The following is a 26,504-nucleotide window of genomic DNA, read 5'->3' on the forward strand; positions in this document are numbered from 1 at the left end:
CAGCAATGCTGGCAGCACTCATACATCTATTTCCTAAAGAGAACCTCTGGGTATGACGCTGAGCACATGCACTCAACTTCTTTGGTCAACCATGGCGAGGCCTGTTCTGAGTAGAACCTGCCCTGTTAAACCGCTGTATGGTCTTGGCGATCGTGCTGCAGCTCAGTTTCAGGGTCTTGGCAATCTTCTTATAACCTAGGCCAAGGATATGCAATTAGTGGACCTCCAGCTGTTACAGAAGTCCCTGGAGGCATAGAAAGACTCTGACAGCCACAAGAATGACACCCAGAGGCATGATAGGACTTGTAGTTTTGCTGTTTATTTAGAGCAACAATTCTTTTTTTCAGATCCTCAGAGCGTTCTTTGCGATGAGGTGCCATGTTGAACTTCCAGTGACCAGTATGAGAGAGTGAGAGCGATAACATCAAATTTAACACACCTGCTCCCCATTCACACCTGAGGCCTTTTAACACTAATGAGTCACATGACACCAGGGAGGGAAAATAGTGAATTGGGCCCAATTTAGACCTTTTCACTTAGGGGTGTACTCACTTTTGTTACAAGCGGTTTAGACATGAATGGCTGTGTGTTGAGTTATTTTGAACGGACAGCAAATTTACACTGTTATACAAGCTGTACACTCACTACTTTACATTGTAGCAAAGTGTCATTTTTTCAGTGTTACATGAAAAGATATAATAAAATATTCACAAAAATGTGAGGTGTACTCACTTTTGTGAGATACTGTGTGTGTATCTGTCATTTTATTTGCCAATCTTTTTGCATATGGTCTTGTAACCTATTCAGAATATACCTATTATGAATTTGGTGATACAACAAGAAATGAGAGACAATCTCTCCAAAGTTTATGGAATGCTAGACTTAGAGAGTTCTCATGGGAACCGGGGTCCCTACTGGGGGGTTTTCCCCTCCCTTCTTGCCCCGGTGACAACAGTGGTCATCAGAAGAAACAGAGGGCTGAATCTTCACATCAAAAGGTCTAACCTTTCCCCGCTTTACCCAAATTAACACTTTTTTTTTTATATTTTACATGAGACTGGCAAATAATCTCATTCGTTGTGTTCATTTGTAGTTGAGTGCGAGAGCACCAAACAAGAGTCCTAAAGAAGAGTTCCAGGCTCGTCCCAAAAAAATGTAAAGTCAGCAGCTTCAAATACTGTAGCTGCTGACTTTTATTATAAGGACACTTGCCTGTCCAGGGATCCAGGGATGTCCTCACCTGAGCCGATTCTTCAATTGGCTTTGGGTGCAGGTACCAGCATCTTAACGGACAGTTTCCTACTGCGCATGTGTAAGCCGTGCTGCAATCTGTGAATGTTCCTGCTGTCTTCTGGGACCTGTGATGTGGGGGGGGGGGGGGGGGGGGGGGCGAACTGCTGGTCAGATGTGCCACAGCACATCTGAGCAGAAGTGGGAGCAGGTACCCCCCCCAAAAAAATGCCAAATATGACAGGGGAGAGGGGGAGGATGCAAGCAAGTGGACCTTCCCCTTTTTGGGTGAAGCTCCGCTGGGGAGGAATACAAAAATAGCATCCAACATCCTTCATCAAAAATCACCCTTCATCAGCATCAAATCCTCTAATTAAATTATAATGGACATCACTAGTGTCCATACTGCTCCACCGCTGTAGTAAGCACAACCACTCGCATAACAATCTCCAGATTTGGATTCACATTCCCAGGATCTTTCTGTTCTCGGTCCTTTTGACACACTATTAAATAACTAATAAAGGGGGAACTCTTTTTTTCCTTTCTGTCATTGTGGAATCAATAAACTCTTTGGACTCCTAAACTTTGTTTGGCATTCTTTTTGGCTCAACTACAGGTGGATTTCTCATGTTAGGTAACTCCTAAATCTGGGGGTGGAAGGACCGGCCACTGTATATATACGTCATCACTTTAAAGATGGATATCTCTGTAACGGTAGCAGCTGCTGCCACAACCGAGGTATCCATCTTTAGGGCCGGCGATCCTGTACACGATAATGGTGGTCTCTGCGGCAGGTTCGCCGCGAGATCACCGTTATTGCTGGCGGGAGAGGTGCCACCCCCCTCCCGCAGCTCTCCCGCGCCCTCCGCCGCTTACCGGAGCCGTCGGTAGCGGCGGAGGCGATCGGGTCCTTTCTGTTCCTCAGTATAAAGACGAGTGAGGCTAAGATGGCGCCCACCCGTCTCTATACCATAGGACGGCCGGAGCGCACATTTTTTTGTGTCATTTTTTTTAAACGAATTTTTTTTTTTTTTTTTTTTTTTTTTGCATTTGCATTTACTCTAAATATCTGAGGACTTTTTGAACCCCAGATCTCATATTTAAGAGGACCTGTCATGCTTTTTTCTTTTACAAGGGATGTTTACATTCCTTGTAATAGGAATAAAAGTGATGCAAATTTTTTTTTTAAAACAGTGAAAAAATAAAATAAAGTAAAATAAATAATAAAAAAAAAAAAAATTTTTTTTTAAAGCGCCCTGTCCCGCCGAGCTCGCGCGCCGAAGCGAACGCATACGTGAGTAGCGCCCGCATATGAAAACGGTAGTCAAACCACACATGTGAGGTATCGCCGCGACCGGTAGAGCGAGAGCATTAATTCTAGCCCTAGACCTCCTCTGTAACACAAAACATGCAACCTGTAGAATTTTTTAAACGTCACCTATGGAGATTTTTAAGGGTAAAAGTTTGACGCTATTCCACGAGCGGGCGCAATTTTGAAGCGTGACATGTTGGGTATCAATTTACTTGGTGTAACATCATATTTCACAGTATATAAAAAAATTGGGCTAACTTTACTGTTGTCTTATTTTTTTATTCAAAAAAGTGAATTTTTTCCAAAAAAAGTGCGCTTATAAGACCGCTGCTCAAATACGGTGCAAAAAAAAAGTATTGCAATGACCGCCATTTTATTCTCTAGGATGTTAGAAAAAAACAATATATAATGTTTGGGGGTTCTAAGTAATTTTCTTGCAAAAAAAACTGTTTTAAACATGTAAACACCTAAAATCCAAAACGAGGCTGGTCCTTAAGTGGTTATAGAAAGCTGCTGAATACAAGCAATCTGGGTGATGTGAAGTTTGTTTCTACTGTCTGTGTCCAATGCCTCAAATCTATTTTTCCTGTGATTCTAAATGTTGGCATCCTTTAATCTCCTCTACTGCAGCACTCAAACTAGAAGAGGCGGTAATCTGAGAAACTCAGGTCGCCATTGCATTGCATAGTGTTATAGGTTTAAAAGAGTGAACAGAGAGGCTGTGTGTCTTGCTGTGCTTATCCTGTTGCAATCACATGCTGGAGTTATTGCAGTTTGGGGATCATACTGTATTGTTATTTACAGTGGTTTCAGTCAAAGTGAGCATGCTTACAGGAGGGGAGAAGATGAGGAGAGATGACCTCATCAGTGTGCTCCTGCTTCTTCATTGTCCAGTCATGGGCTAGGTTGTGCCCTTAACCTGGTGGAATTGCTTAACTGCAGTTACAGTCCGGTCCAGAGCATTAAATACCTTTGTCATATGGATACCCAATATCGCAATAAAACTCTTATTGTACTGTATGGAAAATCCATCAGGTCCTGGAGCTTTCCCGGATTTGACCATTTTTAATGCAGTATATAGTTCTTCGGTCTCCAAGTTATGACGGGCTAATGATGATATCCGAGGGAGCTGTGCTGAGGAAAGATATTCCTCCACTATGGGAAGAGGTGAGGGTGTTGGAGCCAGGTTATATAGAGAGGAATAATACTCTCCAAACCTCAGAGCTATATCCCTTGGCAATGATATTAACTGTCCATTTCCCCCTTTTATTTGAGGTATATATGTTGTCGTACTTCTTTCTTTAAGTTTCCCAGCCAACAATTTACTGCATTTGTCTCCCAATTCGTATGTTGCCTTTCTACCTGATTGTATAACTGCCTTCGCCTTGTAATGAAGAATGTCCGTGATCTACCGCCTCAAATGCATCAATTCCCTCCCAACGGCGATGCTGGAGTTCTAAAACCTGTATTTCCTCTAACAGTTTTATTTGAAGGGAGGTCCAGGGCTTTATTGTACAGGACTGTATGAATGCCTGGATCAGAAGAATGGGTGACCAGGAATACAAATAGTTTGGAAGACAAAGCCAATCATATTTATGCAGTTCAGATATAGAATTTGCTGACGGCCTGGTGTTCTGCATTGATTTTCTTCTACATTTTAATGTTAAATCCATACTCCAGTTTTTCATGATTGATTCTCCAAGATATACAGATAATGTGTCATTGCTGCGTTCCAACCATACAATTTCAATAAAAGTTGCCTGGTTTATTCACCAAATATATCTAGAAAATCTCTGTCTATAGGGCATGTTTAGCACTTGTAAGGAAATATCTGAATGATATTTAGTTTCCACACCCATGACAACCTCTACAAGTTACAGGTATTGGGTATGCATCTTACTAACTAGCAGTGTTCAGATGGCAAACAAAGCCCTGTTGTCAGATTGAATATTGTGAATTGTTTTTAAGATAAAGTTTGACGTCACACTTGTTTCATTACAGCTGGGCCTGGATATGGAGGAGCTGGAGGAGATTGAAGAAGATGCAGGTCTCGGCAATGGCGGACTGGGACGCTTGGCAGGTATACCTTTTTATAATCCAAAGACCCTACTTGGGGTGCTCATTAGCATACAGCACTTGAAATGAACAGCCTAGCCCTTTCGTATCAACATCCTGAGTTGGGGACCAGTTCAAATAGTAGACTACAATGCTGATAGCTATTGACTAAAGCAGGATATAGATGATGCATGGCAGGAAAGAAAATCGTCCTATTCCCCCATCAAAACAGTCGGTGTTGATGGGGGAATCCCTCCTGCTGAGCTATTGTGTTACTCTGGGGGGAGCTGTCCCTGCCGGTAGAACACAGTGATTCTTTACATGATAGAGCTTTAGTTTGTATTTTTGTATGGCATGGTAAACTGTATTCACAGGCAGTGATTTTTTGAAGTATTCCTGAGCCCATGCAGCGATGTCGATCACAGAATCATACCTGGTTTTAATGCACTGCTATCTGTGGGCCCGAAGATCATGAGCATCCAAGATTGTGTTTCATCCTTGTTCCTTGTACACAGAGATTCCTCCTGATTCTCAGAATCGTTTAAGGATATTATGCACTGCAGATGATCATATATTTAACTACTTGCCATCCGCGCTATAGCTGAAAGACGGCTGCAGCGCGGGCCTTAATTGCCGGGAGGGAGTCCATGGACATCCTCCCGAGCAAGCGCAGTCTGCGCGACCCTGCAGGTCACGAGCGGTGCGCTCTGTGATTACTGAGTTTATGAGATTTGGCTGATCACAGATCCGAGTAAGGGGTCGATCCCGGACCCTTACCATGTGATCAGCTGTCAGCCAATGAAGACTGATCACTGATGTAAACAGAAGCTCGGTAACCGGTATAAAAAAAAGCCGATCACTGGCTTCTGTCAGAGGGACATCGTTCCCTCACTCAGAAAGCCGCTGCTGTGCCCACCAGTGTCACCTGCCAGTGCCCACTGTGCCACCCACCAGTGCCACCTGCCAGTACCCACCAGTGCCACCTACCAGCGCCCACAGTGCCATCCATCAATGCCCACCAGTGTTGCCAATCAATGCCCATCAGTGTCTAATAATTAGTGCCACAGATCAGTGCTGCCTATCAGTGTCACTTACCAGTGCCCATCAGTGCCACCTATCAGTGTCGCTTATCAGTGCCCTTCAGTGCCACCTATCAGTGCCCATTAGTTCCGCCTTATCAGTGCCTATCAGTGCCCATCAGCACAGCATCATCAGCGCACATCAGTGAAGGGGAAAAATTACCTGTTTTCAAAATTTTATAACAAACTATGAAACAGTTTTGTTTTTTGTTTTTTTCAAAATTTTGATGCCCTTTTTGTTTTATTTAGCAAAAAAATAAAAAACCCAGCAGCAATTAAATACCACCAAAAGAAAGCTCTATCTGTGTGAAAAAAATGATAAAAATTTCATTTGGGTAAACTGTAGCATGACCGCGCAATTGTCATTCAAAGAGTGACAGCGCTGAAAGCTGATAATTGGTCTGCGTAGGAAGGGGGTTTAAGTGCCCAGTAAGCAAGTGGTTAAAGTTTTTTTTTTTTTTTTTTTTTTTTTTTTTTTTTTTAATTTTACATTGAGGAACATTATTCTAAAACTGTTCAATGCTTTTTACAGATTGGTGAATCTCTGACAATCTTTATGTTTGAGACTCTGACTCTCTAAGATGCTCTTTTTATACCCAATATGTTACTGACCTGTTGCCAATTAACCTAATTAGTATCAAAAAATTTTTCCAACTCTTCCTTGTTAGTACCGCTTACTTTGCCAGCTTTTTTGTTGTCCTGTTCCAATATTTTCCTTCTTGAGACCCGTTGCTGCCATAATTTTAAAAATTACCATATTTTTTTTAAAGAGGAGTTCCACCCAGAAATGGAACTTCCGCTGATCCGGTTAATCACCCCCTCCGGTGTCACATTTGGAACCTTTCAGGGGGGAGGGGGGAGCAGATACCTGTCTAATACAGGTACTTGCTCCCACTTCCGGCAAAAGAGCGCTGCAGAATCTGCGGCAAACTATGCCATGTCTGGCCCCTCCTCTGTCCCCCCCCCCCCCGCTGTCTTCTGGGAGACACACAGGTCCCAGAAGACAGCAGAAACAATCCTGAATGCGCAGCGCAACTCGTGCATGTGCAGTAGGGAACCGGGCTGCAAAGACGCAAGGCTTCACTTTCTGATTCCCTTACTGAAGATGCCTGCACCTGGAGCCGAGGGACGGGTCGGCTTCGGGTGAGGACATTGCAGGCGCCCTGCACAGGTAAGTGTCCTTATTTTAACCACCTCAGCCCTGGAGCATTTGGCTGGCCAAAGACCAGAGCACTTTTTTCGGCACTGCGTCAATTTAACTGACAATTGCGCGGTCGTGCGACGTGTCTCCCAAACAAAATTGACGTCCTTTTTCCCCACAAATAGAGCTTTCTTTTGGTGGTATTTGATCACCTCTGTGGTTTTTATTTTTTGCGCTATAAACAAAAAAAGAGTGACAATTTTGAAAAAAACGCATTATTTTTTACTTTTTACTATAATAAATATCCCCCAAAAAAATATATAAAAAAAACATTTTTTTTCCTCAGTTTAATCCGATCGTATTCTTCTACATATTATTGGTAAAAAAAATCTCAATAAGCGTATATTGATTGGTTTGCACAAAAGTTATAGCGTCTGCAAAATAGGGGATAGATTTATGGCATTTTTATTAATATTTTTTTTTTTACTAGTAATGGCAGTGATCAACGATTTTTATCGTGACTGACATTATGGCGGACACATCGGACACTTTTGGTGCTATTTGGGACCATTCACATTTATACAGCGATAAGTGCGATTAAAAATGCACTGATTACTGTGGAAATGTGACTGGCAGTGAAGGGGTTAACCAGGAGGGGGCACTGCAGGGGTTAAGTGTGTCCTAGGGATGTGTTCTAACTTTGAGGGGGAGGGGCTATGTGTGACACAACACTGATCACCGCTCCATTACAAAGAGCTGTGATCAGTGTCCTGTCACTAGGCAGAACAGGAAAATGCTTGTTTACATTAGCATTTCCCTGTTCTTCCTCACTGTGAGACGATCGCGGGTGTCCTGCGGTCGGACTCACGGAGCTCCCGGCGGGCACCCTATCCAGGCCTCGCAAGATCACGTATAATAATGTGATTTCGCGCAGCGGAGCCAACCTGCCTGCAGTAAAACTGCGGCAGCTGGTCCTCAAGCAGTTAAAATTTAGCAGCTGCAGTATTTGTAGCTGCTGACTTTTAAATTTTTTTTCCGGCGGAACTCCGCTTTAAAATTGGTCTATTTTCTCCTTTTTAAAATTTTTGTTATTTTTTCTATTTTCTACTGTGAGTAAAATATGAGTTTATGAGGTTTGCAAATAATTGCATTCAGTTTTTATGTAGATTTTACACAGCGTCCCAACTTTTTTGGAATTGGGATTGTATATACGTGCACATTAGGAATTTTTTTTTAGCATATGTAGAGGTGTTTTGACAAAGTGGAGCTATATGATCACCATAGCCAAAGAAACATAAAGAGTTTGACCGCACTCCAAGGTATAGAGGAATAAAATGCAGCTTTATTGTAAATTCAAATCCATGTGGATAACATCGATACAGTCACAGCAGAGCTTGACGCGTTTCACTAATCAAATTCGCTTAATCATAATCTCCATAGCATTGCTTCATACACAATCAAGCATTTCATTGTTAAACACTATAGCAGTCCTTAAAGTGTATTTATGGCTAAACCTTCCTTTTTTTTTTTTTTTTTTTAAAGATTAGTTTTTTTTTTTATTTAGCTTGCTGTCTGTGTACCATTTGGGGAATTTCTCTTCTCTTCCTGTTGCAAATATGCAACTGGAAGTTAAAGGAAATCTCCCAAGTAAGGCAGAATCTCCGCTTAAAAAGTCATCTATGGGAAAGTTATCTCATTGGAACGTTTCTCTCCCCATACCTCTTGTTTTGGAACGATCGAGCCGTTTCTTCAGTGTGCATGCGGCGATGACGTCGGCGAATGCGTATATGGTAAATATCTCCTAAACCGTGCAGGTTTAAGAAATATTTACAGTACCTACAGGTAAGCCTTATTCTAGGCTTACCTGTAGGTACAAGTGGTGTAACAGAGTTTACAACAATTTAAACAATGACTGGCTGTTATAGATTCTTTAGCTGTGTTCATTTTTTCTTTTTATCACATTTGCATAAATGTTATTTTTATTTAGCCCCTTTGGAACTGTACATATGCAGACATATTCTCGTTTGACCTCCTTTATTTGGCATAAAGCATAAACGCAGCATTTGATATATCTGTGTCACCACTTCCAGCTCCATACAATGTCATGTCATGAAGTAGTGGCGGTCTGATGGCGGGTAGATGTCCACTTATATATTGAATATATTTTGTATGAAACTGGAAGCATTCACCAAACTGCATAATTAGAGTTCATGTATCTTAATTCTCTTTATTGCTTTACTTTTGCATTTGCTGAAGGGCACTTTGTTACTGTGCCAGCTTGGCACTGTTTCAAGCTGCTTCCCAGCGACTAGTTCTGTTTTTCTCAGTGATGGAGGTTTTGTCCCATAAGCATTTCTAGACTTCCAACTCTAATGCCATAGAGATGATCATGAAGCCCAGAAAGTGATTATACAAGGCACTCTGTTACATTATAATGGCTTTTTTTTTTATACCAAATAGAAATTTCTATTTTCCATCTGCTGATCACCTATACACAAGGACACATTGATCCTGAGTCTGAATTGGAACAGCATTCCCAAGTCCACATTACCCTGACTGTGTGTTACAGCTCAGAGTGGACATACTGTCTGTGCAGCATGTGCTTTTGTGTAGGTGGCCCATCGAGGAAAACAGCCCGCATATATGTAGAGCAACAGTGACAAATGTCGGAAGGGGCCCCTTTTCAGCCTGTGTGTCTCACAGCTGTACAGTTTCATTATGCTCTTATTTTCTCTTGAAGCTGCCAGCAGTTCAGCAAATATTAATATTCATGAGAATTCAGGGGACAGTAAACAGCTTGTTTGCCAACACAGATCATGGCCACTGCTCTTTTAACAAACTTGCATGGCTGGAAATTTCCGATGCACCAGTATGGTCAGACATTTTCCAGTGTGTGCCAGTAATTATGTAGTAGCTCTTACAGTAGCTTTCAGTGCAGATTTACAGTTGCCATTATTCACAAAAATGTGTTACATAGTTACATAGTAGGTGAGGTTGAAAAAAGACACAAGTCCATCAAGTCCAACCTATGTGTGTGATTATGTGTCAGTATTACATTACATATCCCTGTATATTGCGGTCATTCAGGTGATTATCTAATAGTTTCTTGAAGCTATCAATGCTCCCCGCTGAGACCACCGCCTGTGGAAGGGAATTCCACATCCTTGCCACTCTTACAGTAAAGAACCCTCTACGTAGTTTAAGGTTAAACCTCTTTTCTTCTAATTGTAATGAGTGGCCACGAGTCTTATTAAACTCTCTTCTGCAAAAAAGTTTTATCCCTATTGTGGGGTCACCAGTACAGTATTTGTAAATTGAAATCATATCCCCTCTCAAGCGTCTCTTCTCCAGAGAGAAAAAGTTCAGTGCTCACAACCTTTCCTCATAACTAAGATCCTCCAGACCCTTTATTAGCTTTGTTGCCCTTCTTTGTACTCGCTCCATTTCCAGTACGTCCCTCCTGAGGACTGGTGCCCAGAACTGGACAACATACTCCAGGTGCGGCCGGACCAGAGTCTTGTAGAGCGGGAGAATTATCGTTTTATCTCTGCATTTGATCCCCCTTTTAATGCATGCCAATATTCTGTTTGCTTTATTAGCAGCAGCTTGGCATTGCATGCCATTGCTGAGCCTATCATCTACTAGGACCCCCAGGTCCTTTTCCATCCTAGATTCCCCCAGAGGTTCTCCCCCCAGTGTATAGATTGCATTCATATTTTTGCCACCCAAATGCATTATTTTACATTTTTCTACATTGAACCTCATTTGCCATGTAGTCGCCCACCCCATTAATTTGTTCAGGTCTTTTTGCAAGATTTCCACATCCTGCGGAGAAGGTATTGCCCTGCTTAGCTTAGTATCGTCTGCAAATACAGAGATTGAACTGTTTATCCCATCCTCCAGGTCGTTTATGAACAAATTAAATAGGATTGGTCCCAGCACAGAACCCTGGGGAACCCCACTACCCCCCCCTGACCATTCTGAGTACTCCCCATTTATCACCACCCTCTGAACACGCCCTTGTAGCCAGTTTTCAATCCATGTACTCACCCTATGGTCCATGCCAACGCACCTTATTTTGTACAGTAAACGTTTATGGGGAACTGTGTCAAATGCTTTTGCAAAATCCAGATACACCACGTCTACGGGCCTTCCTTTATCTAGATGGCAACTCACCTCCTCATAGAAGGTTAATAGATTGGTTTGGCAAGAACGATTCTTCATGAATCCATGCTGATTACTGCTAATGATATCATTCTTATTACTAAAATCTTGTATATAGTCCCTTATCATCCCCTCCAAGAGTTTACATACTATTGATGTTAGGCTAACTGGTCTGTAATTCCCAGGGATGTTTTTTGGGCCCTTTTTAAATATTGGTGCTACATTGGCTTTTCTCCAATCAGCTGGTACCATTCCAGTCAATAGACTGTCCGTAAAAATTAGGAACAACGGTCTGGCAATCACCTGACTGAGTTCCCTAAGTACCCTCGGATGCAAGCCATCTGGTCCCGGTGATTTATTAATGTTAAGTTTCTCAAGTCTAATTTTAATTCCGTCCTCTGTTAACCATGTAGGTGCTTCCTGTGTTGTGTCATGAGGATAAACACTGCAGTTTTGGTTACTGAAGCCCCCCGATTCACTCATGAAGAGTGAGGAGAAGAATAAATTCAATACCTTTGCCATCTCCCCATCCTTTGTAACCAGATGTCCTTCTTCATTCTTTATGGGGCCAATATGGTCTGTCCTCCCTTTTTTACCGTTTACATACTTAAAGAATTTCTTGGGATTTTTTTTGCTCTCCTCCGCTATGTGTCTTTCATGTTCTATCTTAGCCATCCTAATTGCACCCTTACATTTCTTATTGCATTCTTTATAAATTCTGAATGCTGAGGATGATCCCTCAACCTTGTATTTTTTGAAGGCCTTATCCTTTGCTTTTATATGCATTTTTACATTGGAGTTAAGCCATCCAGGATGTTTGTTCGCTCTTTTAAATTTATTACCCAATGGGATACATTGGCTAATGCCCTTATATAATATGCTCTTAAAGCAAACCCATCTCTCCTCCGTATTCTTTGTTCCTAATATTTTATCCCAATTTATGCCTTTTAGCAAGGTTTGTAGTTTAGGGAAGTTATTATACACTGCAATGTGGCTTTTACCCAATGTATAGTATCAATGTAATCTTAAAGGTTCAGTCCATCCAGAAGAGATAGTTTAATTATAGGTGGAGTATGGTTGACTGAATCATCCCCTGGGGTTTTGTATTATAGGTGGGGTATGGTTGACTGAATCATCCAATGGGGTTTTGTATTATAGCTGGGGTATGGTTGACTGAATCATCCCCTGGGGTTTTGTATTATAGGTGGGGTATGGTTGACTGAATCATCCCCTGGGGTTTTGTATTATAGGTGGAGTATGGTTGACTGAATCATCCTCTGGGGTTTTGTATTATAGGTGGGGTATGGTTGACCGAATCATCCCCTGGGGTTTTGTATTATAGGTGGAGTATGGTTGACTGAATCATCCCCTGGGGTTTTGTATTATAGGTGGGGTATGGTTGACCGAATCATCCCCTGGGGTTTTGTATTATAGGTGGAGTATGGTTGACTGAGTCCTCTCCTGGCGTTTTGTATGTCCTGGATACGCCATTTATAATGGCCGCAGCAAGCAGATCCAATAATTTAAGCATAGATATCTCACCGGTTGAATCTCTGACAAATATATGAATAGTCATGGGACGTTTCAGGTAGGCTGACCCTTTAATTAAATAGAAATAACAGCTGTTGTGTTTCCTTGCATTCTAGCTTGTTTCCTTGACTCAATGGCTACTCTGGGTCTGGCTGCCTACGGCTATGGAATCCGATATGAATTTGGGATATTCAATCAAAGGATTCTCAATGGATGGCAGGTAATTAAATTAATTTAGCTGTACTTAATTTTTTTTTTTAAATAGTAATACTATGCATATTATGTGATTTAAAAGAAATAACCTTTCATCTCTCATATGTGACCCTGCTCCTGGTAACAATTTTTGTATGTTAAAGTTGAACTACAGTTAGGCTGGGTTCCCACCTATGCGACTTGGATGCGGGTTTCCCCAATTCCCATGACAGGAGATTGTGACCGGCTCTCCATTGCGGCTGCGGAGCGGCTTGCACAGGAGTCCTGTGCATCTTTGGCTTCGTTTCAGGGCCGAATTCAAGCAACAATTTGGCCCTGATTTGTCCCTGAAACAGAGAACAGGGACGCACCGGACCCCTGCTGCGAGCCGCATCCGTCCGAGGTGTGAACCCAGCCTTAAACTACTGTTTATAGTTTAATTGGAGAAGGGTTTAAACCTCCGTCGGGCTTTTACCACCATCTTTTTTTACCCTTTCTTTCTCACTTTCTTTCCTGGTGATCTGTGTAATCAGGGCAGAAGGTGATAGAAAATCTAACATTTTACAGTTTTCACTAGGTCAGTGGACTTTTACTGGGGACATGTTCTGGTGACAATTGTCAAAGTTGGGATTTCCCTTCAATTTGGGCCATGATATTCAGGTCTAGACAAATCCAACTCTCTATGTAAATGGCCACTCCTTAGGCCTCATGCACACTTGAGTGTTTAGCCTATGTGTGTCAAATCCAGGCAAATCCACACGGAATACCTGACCATACAGCCCTAAACACATGTATTACTGGGTGCAGCTTCCAACTGCTGCTTACTTTAGCCCATCCTAGATCTTGACTGGCAGTTGAGTTCGCCACCTTTTTTTTAGAAAAAAATGCCAGCCTATGGTTCCTATCCTACTAATATTATTGGCAACAAAAAACATTTTTACCATCCAAGCCAGTAAAAATACAGGTCAGGTGGCAACCCTTACTTACTTTTTTTTTTTTAAAGCAGTAAATGCATTTTAAAACCAACCCTCACTGACCTTTGTAGCAGCAGGCTCCATAAAGTAATTATGCATCAAAGTTTGCAATGGACGCTTCACAGTTTTACTCTCACTTTCTCTTTTCACTTCAGCTCCCCCTCCGCCAGCAATGAGTTGGCAGCCTGTCAACCCTTTCATCTTTAAGGCATGCAAAAGCACCATGTGATTTCCCTCCAGCTACAGTTTAAAAATGGGGCAGGGACCTTTATCCAACATAAAATGCAGGCACTGCTGCCCGTTCACGCACCCACACAAACATGCACACACATCTCGCAGAGCCACAAAGATGTGAACCAAGCCTATAGTAAGCGGTACATAGGAAGAGAGAAAAGTGCTGAGACCCTACATAGGTGACTTTACCGCTTCTGTTGTGAATTTTGAAGATGAATTGCTCCACGTGGTTTTGGCTATAGGGGTCATTGCGAGTTTGAGTTGGCTTAATGTTTATGAAATATTTATAGACTGGCCACATTTCTACTTTACAGTATTTTTGTCGTGACTTTCACATTTTCAAACACCTTCTCTTACATAAGTGGATCAAGCAATGAAAAGTGTTCGATATTTGACTTATTCGCGCTCCCTCCCTTACCAGCAGCTATATGCATATGTGTGGCAGCACAGCAATGCGCTTTAACGCTGACTTGCAACATAGGTTTAGCTGGCATCACTGCTCTGTGCTGGGAACATGTACACTCCCGCCCTGGCACTGACTGCTCCTGGTCACTGTTTACAATTGTGAGCTGGTGGGTTGAGCTCGTGATCACTGCAACAGACAATTGTGTGACTGGGAAGCCCATGTAACACCTCTGGTGTTAAGAGCTATAAAGGGCTGGCTCTTGCTGACTGAAAGAGTTAACAACCATTATAGATATCAGCTGCACAAGGGTGCATTTTTTTCTGTCGACTGACTCGACTAGATTTGCATTGAGAGAAGGAGCACTTAAGCCCCAACCACTGTGTAGCACTGTAAAGTAGGAAGCACAGCCTTGTATGTTAAGTATAGTGTATGTAATTAAAATGTATGGTTGCCTTCATGTACATGTATAATTACAAGCTATATATAGATTTTTTTTTTTTTAACCACTAACACACATTGCTAACATTATTTGTAGCAAGTCGAACTCTTAGGCTACATTCGCAAATGACAGTGGCAGGAATCTGCTGATTTCTGCAGCTGGTTTTGCCACCTATGAGCGGACAGCCACTGATAGCTGCTGCCAACCTGTCAGTGAAGTGTACTGAGCTTGGTGGCCGCAGCTAGCTGCTCAGGGGTGACAAAAACAGCTGCAGGAACCAAAAGATTCATGCCGTTGTCATTCACACTGGGGCTAGTTGTCTGCGCAAATGTAGCCTTACACGAATATCTAAAAACATAGTTTTCCCCTTTTTATAATGACTTGCGCAAGACCACAATTGAATTTTCTAAGAATCTTACGGAGCAGCGATATTGGCTGTAGCTACTGTTTTGGTGTTCATGGGGTCACTTTTAAGAAGTCTTTGATTATCTGTGCATTCAGTGTAAACTCACTTTGTTATATTTATTACAAACAATAATCTGATAATAAAGATGTGAAACCACTGATATTTCCTGACTATCACTGTTTATTGGTTTACCATTTATTTTGCCAACAATTTGTATGATGTTGCATTGCTTTTATTAACCTTTTTATACTTATTAAATCCTAGATGCCCATTCCAAGTTTAGCAGTAACAGAATGCTTTCTTAATTACCTATAACTCCTTGGGGCATATTTATAGAGTAATTGTGACATTCACTGCAGGTGAATCTTCTTGGTGCATTAGAGATTATTGCCAGAGAGGTTACGTTTATAAAGAATTAAAAGAAAAAACCCTCCCTAAAAAATCAATAAGTCGTTTTATACACATTTACTATGTTCAAAAAAATTATTTTTTCTATTATTTTTTGCAAGACATACAATGAAATAGTGACCCAACACATCACCGAGTCACTCATATGGCCAACATTTACAATAACAACCAAACTATTCCCTCTCTGTTGCCACAGGTGGAGGAGGCTGATGACTGGCTTCGGTATGGGAACCCCTGGGAGAAGGCTCGTCCTGAGTTCATGCTTCCTGTACATTTCTATGGCAGAGTGGAGCGCACTGCTGAGGGTCCTAAATGGGTGGATACACAGGTTTGTATCTGTGCATACTAGAACAAAGACCATCAAATGACTGTCTGTCTAACTTCATTGATTTTATTATATGTGGCTTTACCTTAGTTATATTATTTATATGGAAGAATTGGTTTAATATTTTTTAGCACATTTGCATGTGTATTTTATTTAAACAATTGGCTTGCAAATAAAATCATTACTGCTTAAGGAATATTTTTTTTGTATGAAAGATCATTCAGAAGGCAAAACACTTCCTTGTTGTCTGCAGGCATCCTAAGCCTCGGTTCACACCAGAGGCGGCACGACTTGCTGGTCGCCTCACCGAGGCGACCTGCACACGACTGCCCGGGCGACTTGCAAAACGACTTCTGTATAGAAGTCTATGCAAGTCGCCCCAAGTCGCCCCCAAAGTCGTACAGGAACCTTTTTCTAAGTCGGAGCGACTTGCGTCGCTCCCCTTAGAACGGTTCCATAGCACAGAACGGGAGGCGACTTGTCAGGCGAGTAGGTCGCCTGACAAGTCGTCCCTGTGTGAACCGAGCCTAAAGCTGCAGAATAATTCGGAAATCTTTTTTAGCAATGAGTAATCATTATTGCTTCTTAAAACAGAACTAAATCCATCGATCAAACAGTTACATTCAGGACATCCCGAAAATAACTGTCACAGTTTTTTTTTTTTTTTTTCAACTGAACTGTAATCACATGTGCAACACCATGGCAACTACAGATCAGACAGAGGCTAAGATGGCAGCTTCCTTGTCTGTAAAGGATCTACTGTAAAGTAGCCCTAAATGGCCCAAGCGTCAAATAGGGGCTGGAATCAAGCTTTTTATGGCAGCCATCAGAAAATTTGGGGCCCCTCATATAGCTTTAGAAGGGCCACATCCCCCCCTCCCAGGGCCCGCCCCCCGAATCCAACAGCCCCATATATTCAGCAAATAGACGGCCTAGTCCAGCAGAGACATCCCCATATATTTAGCAAAGTGAGATCCCGATTCAGCAAAGTGAGATCCCGATTCAGCAAAGTGAGATCCCGATTCAGCAAAGTGAGATCCCGATTCAGCAAAGTGAGACCCCGATTCAGCAAAGGTGAGACCCCGATTCAGCAAAGGTGAGACCCCGATTCAGCAAAGGTGAGATCCCGATTCAGCAAAGTGAGATCCCGATTCAGCAAAGTGAGATCCCGATTCAGCAAAGTGAGATCCCGATTCAGCAAAGTGAGATCCCGTTTCAGCAAAGGGAGATCCCGTTTCAGCAAAGGGAGATCCCGTTTCAGCAAAGGGAGATCCCGTTTCAGCAAAGGGAGATCCCGATCTAGCAAAGGGAGATCCCGATCTAGCAAAGGGAGATCCCGATCTAGCAAAGGGAGATCCCGATCTAGCAAAGGGAGATCCCGATCTAGTAAAGGGAGATCCCGATCTAGCAAAGGGAGATCCCGATCTAGCAAAGGGAGATCCCGATCCAGTAAAGAGACAGCCACAGCATAGGCCCACATCCAGCAACATAGACATTACATTTTTGGTAAATTGATTGACAAACAACTTGTCTCCAGTCCATAGTCAGCAGTCAGGCAGGCTACACGCAGCGCAGCCCAGTCACATGGCTGAGTTGCGATTGGCACCTAAATCAGCATCATGTCTGCAGGGAGAGGTGGAGTGATATCATTCTCCTCTCTCGGGCTGCAGTTGGAAGGGTGCAGCCACCCTGCTAAATAAATAGTTTACAGAGAGTGCTTCTCCCTCACTGTGTCTGGTGGAGGTGCCAGAACGTTCCGCCAGGAAAAAAAAGCACTGGCTGTTTCTATACAGTAAGTAAAAACTTGGTTTGGGGGGGCCTGTACCATCGGGTTGTACATTTGTAAGGGCTGCCAACCCCGATAGCGACATGTGTACATAAAACATTTGTTCCACTCGGTATGTTGGGGTGTAGCTGATTCACACCAGAATGCAGTGCGGGAAAGGCACATTCCGTGAGCATTTCCTGCACCACGCTGGAACGCACCCAACTTGTGATCTGCTGTGGGTGCCAGTGTATTGTTAACAGCACCCCAAATGCAGTGCGTTTGTAGGCATGGTACCATGCGATTTTGGTGCAGCGCATTTTTAAAAGTTGTGCATGCACTACTTTTTCTCAAATAGACAGGGTGAATCTCCCTAACTGGGGCACAGACAGCACTGAAGACCTTACAGGTATTCTAAACCATCTCCCCTCTATCCAAAACTAAAAGAAAATGCCTTTGGGTATACGTTATCAGCTTAAACAGATTATTCCTGCAAGCTTTTTTTAATAATAAGTAGAGCTTTCTGAAATCTTTGCCACCTGTAATATTAATAAGACATGCTATTTTCTGTTTGTATGTTATTTTGTTCAGAATGTTTAGATTTACATAGTAGTAATATACGTTTATCTGATGAGCGGATGGTCTTCTGTTCCTCTGTAGGTAGTGCTTGCGATGCCTTATGACACTCCTGTTCCTGGATATAAAAACAACACTGTGAACACCATGAGGCTTTGGTCAGCAAAGGCACCAAATGAGTTCAACCTGAAAGAGTGTAAGACTTAAATGTATTTTTTGTGCTTTTATCACCCCTGTAACAACCTACCGTAGTAGTGCAGATAGTACACAGAGGCTAAGCACATATGACCCGTGCTGGGTGTATGCAGGCAGGAAGGACCAGGTTGGTGGAGGAGGGATTAACAAGTGGTCAGCAAAGTCCAAAAAAATTTGAATACAGGTCAATCCAATGCCAGTGACAATGCCACCCTGTGTAAAGAAGACAATTTTACTCCCCTTCTGCATGCCAGTCAAGCATGCAGTGCTCTGTAGAAGGTCTAAGAGGGTGAGGGCTCTGAGATCTGAAGAGCAGAGACAGGTCTGAAGGGAGCCCCCCCACAACCTGCTTTTAATCTCTGCTTAATATGATGGCTAAACTATATTGGCCGTTCTTGATTATCTGAAAATTTTCCATGATCAGTCGCAGAATCTTTACTGTTGATTGCTAACAATTCCTCATTACAGCTCTGGGGTTCCATGACGCTTTCTATACAGACCTTTTGGTTTATCCGTAGAGGTAGATAGACTTTTTCTGGATACAGTTGAACTGAAAATTGCCCTTATAGTTTAATGCCAGTATATTGAACTTATGAATCTACATATTACTAAACCTATCTTGATAGGGCTCTTTCTGGTGTGGATCTTCACACTGTTGCACCTACTCGGGTGAAGCATTCAGTAATTTACTGTTGTGTGTGAAGAGATCTGCTCAACACATGTTCCTGGGATGGTGTTCCTTGATAGCCCATCCTTCACCAAGGTAACCCCCCCCCCCCAATATACACCACAAATCCACACTTTTTGTCCTCCTCCTTCCTGCTCCGTAAGAGTCATCACTACATTGCCCTAAGGGAGCAGGGTTTACAGGTTTGAGAGCGCATGTGACCTCTCCCCCATGACAGGGCTTGGGTCTGACCTGCCGATCATCAGAGTCAAACAATGTTTTTTGGAGGGGAGGAGGGTTGTAGACCAATGAGTATAGGCTGAATCTCCTTAAGCTTCATAGTGTGCTGTAAAAGTGGATTGCTTTGTATCCATGGGGGCTTCTACAGCTTCTCTGATTTGCAGGACCTTCCTAGAGAGCTGGGAGGGGGGATACAAGTAGGTTCTGCCTATAATCTAATCTACAAATTTGTATATATTGTACTGTATATCCTAGTGTTCATACTTATGCGAGGCCTGCACATTGTACATATTTTTAAATGTATGCTTTTATTTTGATGTAGCTGAAGGTTTAGTTTCCCTTGTAAATTGGCAAAATAGATTTCTGTGGAATTTGTTGTGTATGTTTGTTTTAAAGGCCATGTTGCATAAGAGATTCTGCTGCGGATGACACATCTGCAATAGCAGACTCGCCCAGGAGAACCTTCCACCTACCTGTATGGAATAGTACAAGTAGTACAATATATAGTATAATATAATGGGACTATAACCTTCAAGCAAGTTCCAGGAAACCTTGGTTCAATTTCAGAGTATAGCATATAATGGATCCGATGACAAGTCCAACAGAATATATAATATTATTTTTATTTAAGGTACTTATATAGCGCATTTTACGCAGCACTTTACATATACATTGTACATTCACATTGGTTCCTACCCTCAAGGAGCTTACAATCTAAGGTCCCTAACTCACATTCATATACTAGGGCCAATTTAGACATAAGCCAATTAACCTACCAGCATGTCTTTGGAGGGTGGGAGGAAACGGGAGTACCCGGAGGAAACCCACGCAGGCACAGGGAGCACATGCAAACTCCAGGCAGGTGGTGTCATGGTTGAGATTCGAACAAGCGACCCTTTTTACTGCTAGGCGAGAGTGCTACCTACTACACCACTGTGCTGCCCATATACATAATATAATGAGAGTCCCTTCAAATTGGTCCCCTTCTGGCCTGGCATGCTGCTGCTGCTGAGGGCAGCAAGGTTGAAAACAGGTTTGTGGCCTCTAAAGCCTGGTATATACAGGCAGTTGTGTTTTTTTTCCGCTAAAGTCAGTGGACTGAACAGAAAAGACTCAGGAGCTCACTGTACTAACTATGCAATGGTAGAATAGCGAACTCCCTGCTATGCTATTGTGTTCTGGTAGGGGAACGAGACCCCCATTTCCAGCAGAACACACCGGTCAGCTCTCGTAGCCATTGGCTGCAAGTGCTGATCGGATTCCAATTGACTTCCGGCTTTCCAGCATGCTCGTTCAACAGAAGCCGGTCGAGGAGCTGTGCACACGGGCTGAAAGTCGGCTGATAACTGCCGAACTGACCATTTTTTCGACCCATAAGTACCTAGCATAAGAGGCCCTATAGCAGGTGAGTTGTCGGCATCAGATTACTTATGTGACATGGCCCTTAAAGAGGAAGTAAACTTCCATCTTCAAGTTTTACCTATGGGTAAGCCTATATTAAGGCTTACCTATAGATATTGTATATATATCTCCTAAACCTGTACCATTTAGGAGATATTTACTGTACGTCACTGGTGCATGCGATCTGAAGGAATGGCCGCCCATGCTGTTTCTTTAGAGTGGTATGCTGTGACTGGCGGCTCCTGCTCGCATGCGCGGGAGTGACATCATTGCGGCTCCAGACAGTCACAGAACCGGAGCCGCGAATCCGGAAGGAAGACCAGGTATGACATCGCATCGCTGGAAGGCTTCATTTTGAGGCAAGCTTTACATAATGTGCTAGTATGCGATGCATACTAGCACATTTTGCCTTTGCTTTGCAGGTAAGGCAAAAAAAGTGCAGCGGTTTACAACCGCTTTAATAACTCGAATGAAAAAAGAAAACGGAAAAGCGGGACTTTAAATGAAACACGCACTCCAGGAGATAACAACTTAAAAACCATGAATGTGGCAAGTGTCCAAAAAACGACGGAACCAAGACATGTTGCATGGAAGTATCACATAACCTCATTTGGCGCTCCATAGTTTATTTATTAATATATGGATTGTAACAAAAAGTAGAAATAATAATAACATGATTCATAATATTATTAAAAAATCCTTATTCATAACGAGACAGGTTTTAAATTGTACATAAGGTATAGCATATATACAGTTAATGACATGGTTAGTTCATATTGTACATACTTTAAAAAACAAATAGATAAAAAACACGTCTCTATAATAATTCATTATAAGCAAGGTAAACAAGTAAAATCCAATTAATGTGTAGGATAAATTAATATTGCAATTGTAAACATATGGGGGCGACCATTGGCTCACGCTTCCATAATAGAACAACATGATTGGCTCATATTGGTACGTACTGTAGATAGCCAGATTCACTGAAGTGTGTCTCCATAGTAAATAATTGTAGCTAAAATTAGTTGGTACAGGCCAATTGGTATAGATACGGTAGTAAAGTAATAGTAATGTAGTGTAGACATGGGGGCATCTATTGGCTCAACGCGTTTCGTGGCTACCGCCACTCTTCAGGAGCAGGTATGCAGTGGGGGTCTATAGATATTAAAAAAGCATATATATTAATTAAAAAAGCCTATATAGTAGATCTGTGTAGGGGAGGGGAAAGGACGAGAAAAGGGGGGGTATAGCCCGATTCTCAAAACTACTTACAGGTAGTCCTATGAGTTTGGGCATAGGGAGCTGGGGGCCGACCGAAGAAGTTTCTTCGGTCGGCCCCCAGCTCCCCATGCCCAAACTCATAGGACTACCTGTAAGTAGTTTTGAGAATCGGGCTGTACCCCCCCTTTTCTCGTCCTTTCCCCTCCCCTACACAGATTTATAATTGGATTTTACTTGTTTACCTTGCTTATAATGAATTATTATAGAGACGTGTTTTTTATCTATTTGTTTTTTAAAGTATGTACAATATGAACTAACCATGTCATTAACTGTATATATGCTATACCTTATGTACAATTTAAAACCTGTCTCGTTATGAATAAGGATTTTTTAATAATATTATGAATCATGTTATTATTATTTCTACTTTTTGTTACAATCCATATATTAATAAATAAACTATGGAGCGCCAAATGAGGTTATGTGATACTTCCATGCAACATGTCTTGGTTCCGTCGTTTTTTGGACACTTGCCACATTCATGGTTTTTAAGTTGTTATCTCCTGGAGTGCGTGTTTCATTTAAAGTCCCGCTTTTCCGTTTTCTTTTTTCATTCCAATTATCGGGGATGGAGACGCCTGGCTCTACCCACCTAGCGTCTCATGCAAAGTCCCACCCTGTTGCTCTGTTTTCAAATACGCTTTAATAACTCATTGATTGAGCAGCTTGTCAGGTTTCCCATTAGAAGAGAACAGTAACAAAGATTTATTGTTGACGCTACGTACAGCAGGTCATACATTCCAAACTGCAATTTTTGTGCTGGTCTTTACATGATTAAACTACAAATTTATGAAACTGCATTTGCTGGCTACAGGGCCCAATGTTCTCTCTTCTTCTGACCTTGCAAACTATAGCAGACTTATCGGCTAAAATGAAAGCATCTTAATTGTATATGCTTTACAAAGGCTTGTATAGCAATTTTTTAAGCTGAAGACTGTTTTCCTGGGCAAGTCCAAAAATAACAGCAGTCATAATAGTGCCATTGATAGCTGACATCCAGAATGTGCTCTCTGGTGGCACTTTCTAATTGTTCATGGTGCAGTTGACCTTTATACTGGAAAGGATCCTGGAAAGTGATGTCAGTTTTCTCTGCTTTCCCAAGTAAATTATTTGCACATAATAACAGATTGTGCACTCAGCACAAATAAACCACAAACAATTTTATTGTGTTTGAACACAATGGGCAGTGCTGGAGCCCCTATCAACCAATCGCACTTGAGTTTATAGGAGTTACATCGAGTACAGAGGGGATACAGAAAGGAATAAAAATCTGACATGTCCTAACCATTGCCTACTTTATTTTATTTAAAAGAGAAGTATTGGATTATAAAAAAAATAAACAATTATGCTTACTTAGATGGCTGCAGTACTGATCCCAGCTGCATCTGTCCCTCGCCGCCTCTAAGACCAAGAACTGAGCGATCAAACACCGCTGATCGCTCAGCTCTCGATCTTCAGTCTGCAGAGACAGCGATTGACCGTCTCTGCTCTCTCTGCTCTGCCCCTCCAGTGCTCACCGGAGTGTTGGATTGTAGAGGGGGAGGGACTGGCTCGGGCTCTCTGTTACTTGCTAAGAGGCTGAGCCAGCTGCTGGTCCAGGCATCTGGGTGGATACTGACCATATGGTTGGATATTTTCAGAACCTGAACCGGGTCTTTGATGTCTGCTTTAGCCTGCTGTAGGCTCAAAATGAGTCACAAGAGTGCAGAACTATCTTAACTCCTATGATCAATAGGAGAAGTACAGCCAAAAAAGCTTTGACTATACTTCTCCTTTTAATACAGGTATTTATATATCCACCAATTTACATAGCACTTTACATATATTGTACAGTCAGGTCCATAAATATTGGGACATTGACACAATTCTAATCTTTTTGGCTCTATACACCACCAAAATGGATTTGAAATGAAACAAACAAGATGTGCTTTAACTGCAGACTTTCAGCTTTAATTTGAGGGTATTTGCATCCAAATGAGGTGAACGGTGTAGGAATTACAACAGTTTGTATATGTGCCTCCCACTTTTTTTCCATGGCCAGGTGTGTGTTATTCCCTCATTATCCCATTTACAAGGAGGAGATAAAAGGTCCAGAGTTCATTTCAAGTGTGCTATTTGCATTTGGTATCTGTTGCTGTCAACTCTCAATATGAGATCCAAAGAGCTGTCACTATCAGTTGAAGCAAGCCATCATTAGGCTGAAAAAACAAAACAAACCCATCAGAGAGGTAGCAAAAACATTAGGTGTGGCCAAATCAACTGTTTGGAACATCCTTAAAAAGAAAGAACGCACCGGTGAGCTCAGCAACACCAAAAGACCCGGAAGACCACAGAAAACAACTGTGATGGATGACCGAAGAATTCTTTCCCTGGTGAAGAAAACACCCTTCACAACAGTTGGCCAGATCAAGAACACTCTCCAGGAGGTAGGTGTTTGTGTGTCAAAGTCAACAATCAAGAGAAGACTTCACCAGAGTGAATACAGGAGGTTCACCACAAGATGTAAACCATTGGTGATCCTAAAAAACAGGAAGGCCAGATTAGAGTTTGCCAAACAATATCTAAAAAAGCCTTCACAGTTCTGGAACAACATCCTATGGACAGATGAGACTAAGATCAACTTGTACCAGAGTGATGGGAAGAGAAGAGTATGGAGAAGGAAAGGAACTGTTCATGATCCAAAGCATACCACCTCATTGGTGAAGCATCGTGGTGGTAGTGTCATGGCGTGGGCATGTATGGCTGCCAATGGAACTGGATCTCTTGTATTTATTAATGATGTGACTGCTGACAAAAGCAGCAGGATGAATTCTGAAGTTTTCGGGCAATATTATCTGCTTATATTCAGCAAAATGCTTCAGAACTCATTGGACGGCGCTTCACAGTGCAGATGGACAATGACCCAAAGCATACTGTGAAAGCAACCAAAGCGTTTTTTTAAGGGAAAGAAGTGGAATGTTATGCAATGGCCAAGTCAATCACCTGAACTGAATCTGATTGAGCATGCATTTCACTTGCTGAAGACAAAACTGAAGGGAAAATGCCCCAAGAACAAGCAGGAACTGAAGACAGTTGCAGTAGAGGCCTGGCACAGCATCACCAGGGATGAAACCCAGCGTCTGGTGATGTCTATGCATTCCAGACTTCAGGCTGTAATTGACTGCAAAGGATTTGCAATCAAGTATTAAAAAGTGAAAGTTTGATGGATGATTGTTAATCTGTCCCATTACTTTTGGTTCCTTTAAAAAGTGGGAGGTGCATTTATAAACTGTTGTAATTCCTACACTGTTCACCCGATTTTTATGTAAATACCCTCAAATTAAAGCTGAAAGTCTGCAGTTAAAGTACATCCTATTTGTTTAATTTCAAAACCATTGTGGTGGTGTATTAGAATTGTGTCGATGTCCCAATATTTATGGACCTGACTGTACATTCACATAATTTTCTGCCCACAAGGAGCTTATAATCTAAGGTCCCTACAGAAACAAACCCACGCAAGTATAGGAAGAACTTGCAAACTTTATGCAAGTAGTATCCTGATTGGAATTCAAACCAAGGACCCTGGTGCTTTGAGGCAGAAGTGCTAAGCCATTGTGCTGCCTATATATTAGAGCTGCATGATTCTGGATAAAATGAGAATAACATTTTTTTTGCTTAAAAGGGTTATAAAGGTTTTTAAAAAATAAAAACGAAAACAAACATGTCATACTTACCTTCGCTGTGCAGTTGGTTATGCACAGAATGGCCCCGATCCTCCTCTTCTCCAGTGTACCGTCGGAGAATTGCTCTCCTATGGGACACCCGTGCGGGCGTGCTCCTATGTCCTGCTGCTGCATCTGTTGACACAGACAACAGGACTCTGCTCCGCCTCCCGATGCCTGCGTCATTGGATTTGATTGACACCAGCGGGGGCCAATGGCTGCACTGCTATCAATCTATCCAGTCAGGACACGAGACACCGGCCGGAGCTGGTGTGCTCGTTCCCGTCACCGGAATTACGAGGCTCAGGTAGTATAAGGGGGGACTCGGCTTTTCACCTTAATGCATAGAATGCATTAAAGTGAAAAACGCAGAGGATTTAAAACCCCTTTAAAATAAAGATCATGATTCTCGGAGTAAGGTATTTCACATTATACAAAAAAATTGGGCTAACTGTACCGTTTAGTTTTTTTTTAAATTCATTAATGTGTGTTTTTCCACCAAAAATTGCTTTTGAAAGACCACAATGTGACATAAAATACAGGCATACCCCACTTTAAGTACACTCACTTTATATACACTCACGAGTAAGGACATACCTGTGCGTGTATGTAAAGTGACTCTCAAGCTAAAGCTGCAGCTGAGTAATCCGTGCAGGGATAGTTCAGATTCCCTGCTACTTGGAAACACAGTCCCTGACCCCCCACTACAGTCCCTGACCCCCCACTACAGTCCCTGACCCCCCACTACAGCCCCTGACACTCCCACTACAGCCCCTGACACCC

At 42.2% G+C, this 26,504-nt stretch overlaps 1 protein-coding gene across 1 annotated transcript in view; it reads left to right on the top strand.

The window, feature by feature from the left end:
• Positions 1–26,504, top strand: part of PYGB (glycogen phosphorylase B) — a 153,623-nt gene that overhangs the window by 69,340 nt on the left and 57,779 nt on the right. The window contains exons 3-6 of the mRNA XM_073627986.1: positions 4,544–4,622; positions 12,628–12,731; positions 15,767–15,898; positions 18,321–18,432. Of these exons, the coding sequence (XP_073484087.1) occupies positions 4,544–4,622; positions 12,628–12,731; positions 15,767–15,898; positions 18,321–18,432 (427 nt within the window). The remainder of the gene's footprint in view (positions 1–4,543; positions 4,623–12,627; positions 12,732–15,766; positions 15,899–18,320; positions 18,433–26,504) is intronic.

This window comes from Aquarana catesbeiana, linkage group LG04 (genome assembly GCF_042186555.1).
Source record: "Aquarana catesbeiana isolate 2022-GZ linkage group LG04, ASM4218655v1, whole genome shotgun sequence".
NCBI classification, from domain to species: Eukaryota; Metazoa; Chordata; class Amphibia; order Anura; family Ranidae; genus Aquarana; species Aquarana catesbeiana.